General features: G+C 36.1%; 1 protein-coding gene across 4 annotated transcripts in view; it reads left to right on the top strand.

The window, feature by feature from the left end:
• OLFM1 (olfactomedin 1) overlaps positions 1–10,411 on the top strand; it is a 248,001-nt gene extending 237,590 nt beyond the window's left edge. For all 4 annotated transcript variants that reach the window (XM_044058305.1, XM_044058307.1, XM_044058304.1 and 1 more), the window contains exon 6: positions 8,705–10,411. In XM_044058305.1, the coding sequence (XP_043914240.1) occupies positions 8,705–9,379 (675 nt within the window). In that variant the 3' untranslated portion in view covers positions 9,380–10,411. The remainder of the gene's footprint in view (positions 1–8,704) is intronic.
• Positions 10,412–10,842: the final 431 nt, after the last annotated feature.

A 10,842-nucleotide genomic window follows, 5' to 3' on the forward strand; every position in this document is an offset into this window, starting at 1 on the left:
GTACTCAATATTTTGTGTTCCATTTCTAGTCTGTTAGAGATCTGCAACATTATGTTACATTTTATTCTATTATACTTGTAAAGACATACATTTCTTTATCTAGTCTGCCCTGTTTATGAAGCTAGTATTTTCTGCTGTCCATCTTGTGCCTTTGTAGTATTCATACATTTATTATGATGTTAATACACACCTTAGACATTGCAGATGTATTTCCTACTGCAAGGTGGCCTTTATGCTGACACTTTGTACAGTGAAGGGTGCCACATGATCTTCAGATTCTATGATTGTGCAGTAGTCCTTGACCCATTTTTCCTAGTTAAAATGATATTATTTTATAAATAATCTATGGGGTATTATACATTGCTTACACTGATCATTTTTAAATGATCATTAAGCATGCTATTGACATTTTATTTCATCATCAGTTCTTTATTCGCAGCTAGTACATAGAGCTATAATTGAAACTTTTCTTTTTCTTGTGCTTATCTCTGATCTGTCCATATACTGGACTGGCTGTTTCAGTGTGCTTCAAATGCAGAATGGTTGAAATAGCTATTCCTGATGGACATCTGACCTTTTTGGAACCAACTTGTTGCACAGCAGCTTTTGACAAAAAAGACATAAGGTTTTCTCTGTAACTTCTGATTAGTATAATTACACATTTTTCTGAGACAATAGTGGTTCTGACAATTATGGTTGGTGTTCTTCACTGAAATTCAGTGTTTATGAGTTATACCTCTGGCTGTACAGATTTTCAGTTGCCACATGAATAACAAAGGTTTTTGGGTGTGCAGTTTCACTACTTCAGAGTCAAGGTTCAAACTTTTCTTTGGCTTTTGATTTCTTAGTTTATCTCCTTTTGGATTCCTCCTGCAGTTTCTGTCATAGTATATTCTGTTTCTGCTACTTCTGCTCAATATTTCTTTTTGTTTGTACTGCCTTTCAACCATCTAATTTGATGTTCAGCTTTCTGTCATGTACAATTAAACTGGTGAGAGTTGAACATCAACTATATTATTTTCTCTTTTTGGATGGTTCTCCTCACTTGCGTGTTAGATTGTAGATACTGCAGACCAGATATTATGTGACTGAATTCACACTTGTGCACAAGTCTTCTGAATTCCTAACTGTATTTCCAGCCATTGTCAGACATGATAACATCAGGAATCCATTGTCTTAGGACTTTAATGTACCAGCCACATTTTCACCTGTTCTGTTTGTAAGACTAATAATTCTGTAGAACTTGGAATAATGATCTACACAGATATGATACAAAACATTGTTGAACTAAATAAAAATGTCTGCTCACTCCACTCCCCATTGATTGACTTACTGAGTATAGTACAATTTCTTTCCCTTGAACTTTATTGTTCTTGTGGCATGAATTACACATGGAGCAACAAATCAATGCATTGCTTGTCTGTTTCAGTTTGAAATTCCTGGTTAATACATAACTTATCTTGCTGTTTATTTATACGTTGCTGCTTTCAGGTAAAATTCATATGTGCTCTCAACCATTTATATTCTCAGTTGATTGGGACGTATTATTTTGTCAGCTCTTAACAACAAGCCTTGGCAGAACTGATTTTTTTATTGAAAGGATCTAGGACATAGTTGTCTTTCTGAAATGATGATTTTTGTTCAGGTTAACCTCTAAAATATGTCAGCAGATGTCTGGAAGTCTTTTATATTTTATTTTGTCTTTAGTGACTGTGGCAAACAGTTTCTGTTTCTACTAACAATTACTCCTGCTTCTCTGGTGAATGTAAACAACTCAGCATATATGTTATGTCAATTTTGCCTGGTCTATGTTTAATTTCAGATAATACTTATGTAATCTGAGCATCTTTTAGAATTTGCAAGAACATGGGATCTGTTTCACCTGATTCTTTTTTGTGCCAAACAGATTTGGTGCTGTTATTAAAATAACACACATTTAGATATTATAATTTTCCAAAAAAAGTTGTATATTCAAAATGTGATTTTGATTTCACAGTTATCATTATAGCCAGGGTGTTATGTCTTTGAGGCATGGATATCAAGACGTCTGTATCAAAAATGAGTTATCTAGTTGGATTTTGTTTTTCCTTAACACATATCATAAAATACTTATGGAGATTTTATAGACCAGGCTGATGGAGGAGCTCTGCCATATTATTCTTGAGGAAAAGTTTTTTTTTGACAGTGAAATTATTGATAGGATTGTCCATTGTAGATGGCAAAGCACAGTGATTGGATATGATATTCATAAGGCTTATGGGTACATTTCAGTATGTTACATCACGTCTTGGAATACTCTCAGCTTGGTTCTGCCATGTCTCTCCTGGAGTAAATTTATTAGAGGGCAGTCGCAATTCCTTTCATTAATGGTTAGCCTGGAAGAATAGTGAGTTTAAAGAATGGAGTCCGTCAGCCCTTTGTTATCTAGTCTTGTTATAAAATGTAGTATTTTGTTTGTTCACAATTAGGACCTCTCTGGAAGTGGGAGAGCAATGCTAATTTTTTTCTGGATTTATGATATTATTTATTTGTAGAAACACTCATGGTCCAAAAAATGGCAGATAGTTCCAGTGTAAAACTTCTTCTTTATTCAACCACAGATGTATAAGCGCTTTCACAGATAACTTCTGCTTCTTCAATTACAAATGCATGCTGTCTACTGTGTGTCTTTTATACCTTGAAGCAATTAATTACGTCATGTTCATCTTAAAGAAACACCCTACATTAAGTAAAAATATTCTTGTAAGAAATTGTCACATTCAAACCAATTAATTCTGTCCATTACTGTGAAAACATTCTTCTTAAAAATGTACTTATATAACAAACACATATAAAAACACATATATAAAAATGCACATATGTAAATACACATACATAAAAATGTTTTCAGATGTAAACATTTACAACTAAAAACTTCTAGTATTTAATATAAGTGAACCTATGACTAAATAACTTAACATTTCATCTGTTCAATGGTTTCGCTTTAAGTTTTGGTCTTATTGGTATCCTGTCATTTAATCCATGCCCAGAGTCTGCTTTCAGTCTTATAATCCATTTTGCCTCAAGCTGTTCTGTTCTGTTTCTAATGACTCCCATCCTAATATTATCATATAATTTACCTGTAAATTAAAAAAGTAAAACTATGTATGCTGCCATTCACTTTGATGTGCTTGGATAGTGCACTGACATAAGTTTTTTTCTGTATCTGATACATATGTTCTCTGATATGATCTCTAAGGGCTTTGTCCATTTTCCCCACATAGAAACAAAAACATACCATACATTGAGCTAAATAAATAATATGTTCTGAGGCACATGTAGCTGAAATGTTAAAAACAAATTCCCTACCCATATCAGGATGTAAAAACTTATTACTACTACTTACATGTTTATACATGGAACATTTTCCACATGGGTAAGTCTGTCTGTCCTTTTTTCTTATATTCTCATTCTTAAAATAGCAGTCTTCTTTTTAGTGAATGCATGTTCTTGTGTGCAAAACTTTGTCTGGGTTCGAATAAGGAGCTAATCTCTTTGTCTGTCATCATTTTTATTTATTTGTTGGGTATTTCTGGTACTGACAATATTGTTGATGTTAGGTGGATTGCTTCCTGTGTATCACAGGTGATAACTTTTCAAGGGATACTTTGTCTAGTGTAGGGCTGACCTTAAAGCTGGGAAGGTGTAATAAAATTGCAAAAGTGATACAATAAAAAAATATGGCTTTCATATCTAGTGTCATTTGTTTCTTAGGGGTAAGACTCAGATCCAGACCTGTGAGAAATCTGCTTTGGCAAGCAGTTTTGATAAAAAAATAGAAATATGGGGTTCTTGTAGAGAAGTCAATATGTCCCAATGGAAGAGATGCTGTTTTTAACCTCTGTGTTATTAGGCCTTGATGAATTAATGGGTTAGGTCTGAGTTTCCTGAAGCTTTCATATCTTCTTAAACAGAGATATTTTTTGTCATTTCTTTGTGATTGTCAAATGACTCTGTTAGGAAGATCATGTTTTAACAAAACAGAAAGGGTAGATTGACTCTGATTCAAAATTTAATTTTGTTTTATTTTTACATTTATGCCATGTCATGTACTAGATAAAGGCCATTTGTTTTGATGTTATGTCCCACCTTCTCTTCCTCCTTAAGTATAGAGGGATTTTTACCCTTGTGGTGAAAGCAAAGTTTTCTGGGGAATCTTGGTTATTTTATGGGACTTCAAAAAAAAATAGAAACCTTGGAACGTTAATCTTGTAACTCTCTAGGATTAGCTGAAAGCATTATATGGTATGGTATGGTGTGGTATGATACTGCACCTTGTTTTTTATGTGATAAAGAGTTGGGAAATGCTGCCCAACATGAAGATATTTATGCTGAAACAGAAAACCATGTGAGTACAGTTTTGGCTTCAGTGAAGAGATTTCTTTTGGGGGCTATGACATGAGGATAGAAGATAAAGGAGACATTAAATATAAAGCAGTAAGAAAAATGGTTTGTAATGTCCAATAATATAATTACAAGAAGACAATATCATGTGTTTATTGACTGTAACACATTATTGGGACTTAGGCATACTTTAGCTGCATAGCTTAGGTGCCCTGAACTTTCTGTAGTGAATCATAACATTATTTTTTCATAGTTAATATGATAATTGTACCCTTTTCAAACATAATGACTGTATAAAAAATATTGTTTTTTTACATGGTTTTGTACATTTCAAAACAGGGAACTTGTGTTATGTGTTGCACTTTTAATTTGTTATATGTATGATGTAGTTTGTGTATGGCAGATATTCTCTTTTGTTTCACTTTTTATTGCTTTATCTTTTCAGTTTTCCCTTGTTTTACTGTTTATATTTTTATTTGTGCTAGGCATTGCACTTCCTACTTTTGGCCATGATGTTCTTCCTCTTGTTCTTTAACCTGTTGATGTTGGAATTACTTCCGATTGGCTTAATTTTCAAGTTTGTCTTTTGCTTATTTCTGATAGTCACTGCTGCCTCTAAGTAGCTATTTTCATGATTGTAAAGTTTCTTGTGAACAATTCTGCATAAGCATCGGTGTTCCTTCGGTCAAGAGTGGGGACTGAAATTTTGCCAGGGTATCACTTAATAGTAGGAAGTTTGCCTTGGATTAATTCCTGAAGTTCGTGGGTTAGTTGGTGTCTCAGTTTTTATTTTTGTTTCAAAAGGGACAATTTTGTGATCCAAAATGACTTGTGAGGGCATTACACTCAGGGGAGGGGGCAACATCTACCAATGGTTGTGAGAACTAGGTCAAGGATGTTTTTGCCCCTAGTGGGGATATGGATTAGCTGGTCCAGGGTATTTCTGTGAATCTTTGAGCCTGAGAGTTTAGAGTTGTGTAGGATGCCCAGATTATACTGGATAAGTTGACGTGTGCCATAAATACGATACTGGGTTGAATGAAAAGTGACTCTGCTACATTAAGATGTTGGTATGCGTTTCCTGGGTCAAACAGAGGAGTCTCTAGCTCACAAAGATATGGTATGTCACGTTGTTTATTGTGAGTTGTACAAGAAGAAACTCAAGAGTGTTGTATTGTGTGACAAGATTTGAGGGGCATTTGTTTCTGATGCAAATTTAAGACACCTCCACCTTTGTTTCTACCTATGCATTAGCTGGTCTAAATGAGTGGAAAGCGTAGTGGCCCTGTATTTCTAGGGTGCTCTCTGTGGCTTTAAACAATGTCTTAGTAACTACACAGACATCTACATTCCCCAGGTTGAAGTGAGCTTGCAGGAAGGAGTTTTTTGTTTTTGTTTAGACTCCTGGTATTGACCAGTAACACGTTTAGATTATCTAAATCTATCCATCTCAAATGGTTTGACAGGTTGACAGTGTCTATAAAAAGCACTGTGGGGGTGGATAAAGGTTTAGCAAATATTCTAATGCCTTGATGGGACAGGTACAGACCATCCCTGGCAAAACAGAGTGGTCTGTCAACCATTTCCTCCCAGGTTGACAAATATTGTACCCCTTCAAATGACAGTAAAAACTAAACCAATTATTAGAGTCAATTATCTTTTGTTCATATTGTAGCATCATTCTCTGAGAAGGAAGAATGCTGCTAAGTGCTCGGCCCATACCAGCCTGTGTCACATAGTCTGAGACTTCCATCATGTCTCAATTCATATAGTCCAGGGAGGCAGGTCTCAGATAATTTACGGTCACATGGACACATGACCGAGCCATGCCAGTACTTGTGGTTCAGTGAGATGAGTGTCTACATGATTTGGTGGATCTTGGCCCCTGATAGGCAGCTGAGCCTGGTGAGTGGGATACTGGTATGCCTCACAATGGAGTCACCTTTGTCCAAAATATGGGGTGGTGTGGAGCTCTGGCTTATGAGCTCAGACAGTGAGAAACTTTGAGTTGAGGCTGAATTTGACATGGTGGATGCAGCTTTGTTAATGTGGTTTTATGTTTGCCAAGGATACTTATTGCAATTATTATGTTCAGGATGCCGTTGAGATTTGGGTAGATTCATTTTAATAGCCTCAGCATATGTGAGTTGATGTGTTTGACCTGCTGTGGGTGTGGCGTTGTGCATTTCTGCATTCCTGTTGGAATTTGTAGTGGGTATATGTGAGAGTGTTGCCTCCAGTGACTGTGTAAAACTACATCCTCACATAAAGGATCGTATTGTTTGAGAATTATGGGGTTGCCAAAAGACATAAGACAATTTCTACACTTCTTAGGATGCCTATTTCTTCCAGACCAGTTACAGAGGCAGTAAGAAAGTTCAGATCCATGGTTTCCACTATTAATATAGAAGAGAAGGGGGTGCTATCAAGGGGGTCTAAAATAGTTTAGCAAAGATGTTATTTAAATAAGGTTACAATCAATGACAAGACTCTTGGTTCTAAGCTCATCTGTATGTAAAACTGTAAGGGAGTACTTAAGGAGTTTACAACAGATTAGCTAAGATGCTATTTGTGTATATAGTAGATGTTATGGTTCTAAGTGCCTATTTTTATATAGTGCATGGTTAAACAGCATAGAGAGGAGCAGCAGCTTGCAACACGGACAACTTATGATAGCAGGGAAATACAAACATTCAATGAGCTCAATGGCCGACAGCAAAACAGCATAACTGAAGGCTCTACAAGCAGAGTCCCAGAAATGGCTTACCTCTTCCCCTGTTATGTGCACAGTTTAAATCAAAGCAATTCTTAACTCAGATCACAATAAATACATATGTACAAGAGAAGGGGTACTAAATGAATGGTAAGGAAGTAAATTTATATAGATGGTCTGTGTACTGGAACACTAGGATGAGCAGATTTTTAAAGAAATATTGGAACAACAGTAAACCCTCTAGGCAGTGCTTAGCACACTAGGTAGGCAGGAAGATAAGAAGGAGGGTAACTAACATCATCAGACTAGGGCAAGAACTGTCCGGTTTGGTCTACTATTTCCAAGCAGCAAAGCAGATGAGAGGAGACTAGGATGAGTTTCCAGAGACAATTTGCAGGGAGGGAGGTTATGCAAGCAAAATACTGGTTGTCAGGGTGGGCACTCCACATTATGGAGCTATGGAGAACAATGGGAGGGAATCCTTGTTACTTGCTGTTCACCAGCAGGACCCCTGCTGCCTAAATGAAAGATTTTTAAATCTCAGCTATGAAGCATAATGCTTATCACCGATCTATTGTGTGTAGCTGGTTGAATGCATGATTTAACTAGGTAGATCAGATAGGTACATGTCAACTTACTGTTTAGCAGTATACTGAAAGTTATAATACCGGAAGTACAATGTTGAAATGTTAAAATACTGAAATGCTAAACTGATGAAATCAACACACCTACTATACTACATGTGTAGAGAGCTAGACTTGCCCCCTAATGTGACGGTTCTTTTCTGAGTTTCACTAAGTAGGGAGTGGTATTGTTTAGCTCTGTACTACTGCAGTATACACGTGTAGTGAATGCATGCATAGTATAGCATTTTATTTCAACATCGTATCTTGTTGAACAAAAGCTCAGCAACCCTTCAAATTATCACAAAGCCAAATATCAAGACCAAATAATAGAGAATAAATAAGGCAGTACTGTATGAAGGAAGGGTGTGAGAAGGATATAAAGAGGCACAGCAGTAATCCACCAGGACCTCATTGGCTTAGTGTGACTTGTAAGAGTGCAGTCTGTTGTTTGGGTGTGTATAAGGGCTTAATTTTACTTATGTACATTGTACAGACCCATTCGATAAAGTGATCTTACCCATTGTATGTATCTTCTTATGTACTTATCTGTGTACATGCTAATTTATTTATTTGTATATTTTTTACTATTACCTTTTTTGCTTTCATGGGTGCTCTTTCTAGTTGCTTTGTGTTGCTGTCAGAATCATTACATGATATTTATCTGTTTACTTACGTGACAATCACGACAGTGCCTTTCTGTGTATATTCACATACTTATTTTGGTATGCATTTTCCTACATACATCTCAGTGTTTAGCATCACTGAGTAGGTCGTTCTACGACATTTATTGAATGAGGTGACATTCAAGGTATGCTGCTACTATGACATTGTTGACAACCATTCTAATCTTTTTGTCAGATATCAGTTACAGTTGATCACATTCCATTGTAGAAGAAGAAACTCCCAGAGGTGTTATATTAAAATGGTAAACAAAATATTGATGACAATGGCTATTTAATGCATTTTTTCTTTCTTTCTTTAGGTTTGGTATATGGATGGATACCACAACAATCGCTATGTGAAGGAATTCAAGTCGATGTCTGACTTCATGAGCAAAGATAATCACACTAGTTACCGGCTTCCTCATCCATGGTCTGGTACTGGCCAGGTGGTTTACAATGGTTCCATTTACTACAATAAGTACCAAAGTCACTTCATAATAAAATATGACTTCAAAACGCAGACTATCAGTAAGACTCGCAGCCTTGAATCTGCAGGTTACAATAGCGTATATCACTATGCCTGGGGTGGACACTCTGATATTGATTTAATGGCTGATGAAAATGGTCTTTGGGCTGTATATGCTACTAATCAGAATGCAGGGAATATTGTGATTAGTAAGCTTAATCCAAATACTCTACAAGTTATGCAGTCCTGGAATACTGGCTACCCGAAGCGTAGTGCTGGAGAATCGTTCATGATATGTGGTACCTTGTATGTTACCAATGGTTATTCGGGAGGAACCAAAGTTCACTATGCCTACCAGACAAACTCTTCTACTTATGAGTATATTGATATTCCATTTCAGAACTTATATTCTCACATTTCTATGCTGGACTACAACCCAAGGGACCGAGCTCTCTATGCATGGAATAACGGACATCAGGTACTCTACAATGTCACCCTGTTTCATGTTATCAGGTCTGATGAATTGTAGTGTGCTGTCTTTTAAAACTGACTCAAATTCTACAGAGGAACATATAAAATTCACAGCAGCTGCCAAAAAAAGTTAATTAATAAAGCTGTAAGCATTGGGGAGTTGCCACTTTTGACTGTGCTTGGTAAGCGTTACTTCAGCACATGTATTTCTACCCATTTCTCCCTACTTTCAAGGACTCGTGAATATCATATATCACAGATAACCAACTTAAACAAGAAAAGCAGCTGGAACTGCATATGCTCCTCCAGTCTTAGTTTTCAATAGTAAGTCGGCATACTAAAGAAAATGGCACTGACTGTTGGACATGTTCGTGTTAAAGGCGTGTATGTGTGTGTGCATATATGTATGTGTGCACAGAGGAATGTGCACATGTGCATGTGTCTTTGTATATGGGTGTGTTACTTTGAAGGTTTTTCCCTCTCCACTCAGTAGATTCAAACTTTCTGTTACTGCAGAGAGCAAATGGGCTATCCTGAAAATGTCATAGCTCAATTTGCATTCGCCTGAAAACATTTTGTTTTCCTCTCATGTGTTGCTTGCATTTTAGTTTTACCTGTACAAACACATACCCGGTTAGCCAAAATTGATTTCTACATAAATGTAATGATTTAAGTATATGTTACGATTGAATGCAGTCATACTGTTTAGACTTAAACTGTTGTGTAATGTATGTCTGTTATTTACCAGAGATATTTGCAGACAAGTTTTTTGTATGTCAGGTTGGACTTGATTATGTGTAGTACACACAACGAAGTAGATGGGATTATTAAATTCTGCATTTTATTCCATATGGTGTCATAACTGTATTCGCTTTTAAAGCAGGTAACCAATATACATGTTTGTGAAAAAGCCAGTACTCTTATATTATTCACTAGCTTAGAAGCATTATGATTGACTAAAATGGCTTTTGTGAAAGACTGGAATAGTTATATCCTACCCAGCAACTGCATTCCAGACTTGGAAACATTTTTTAAACTTTGTACAAGCCACTAATGACAAAGAAAAAAATAAAGCCATTAGTTGACTTTATGTAGCGTTATTTTTATTCGTAATGTTTAATAAGCAGTGTGTTAAACTGGGTAAAACATAAGTGACATTTACAGGAAGTGTGTATGCATATCCAGGAGCGTAGACACACACACACACACACACACACACACACACACACACACACACACACTCGTGTGTGAAACAGAGTCTAATGCTAAAATCAAAAAATGTGTACAAAATACAACATTAATACTGTCTCTGAAACCAAAGAAAGTGATTCTGGGCACTTATTTCATCTGTAGTGTTGAACTGATCTTTAAATAAGCAATCGGTTAAAGAAAACAAAAACATCCCTTGTATATGATGAGGTAAGCATATTTTTCATAAGTATTTTGTATGTGGCAGAATGTACAATGCATGCATATATACACAAATGTCAGGAGTAACTCACAGATTTAGATATCAGCAAC

This window comes from Protopterus annectens, chromosome 16.part0 (assembly GCF_019279795.1).
Source record: "Protopterus annectens isolate FY-2018-M chromosome 16.part0, PAN1.0, whole genome shotgun sequence".
NCBI classification, from domain to species: Eukaryota; Metazoa; Chordata; order Ceratodontiformes; family Protopteridae; genus Protopterus; species Protopterus annectens.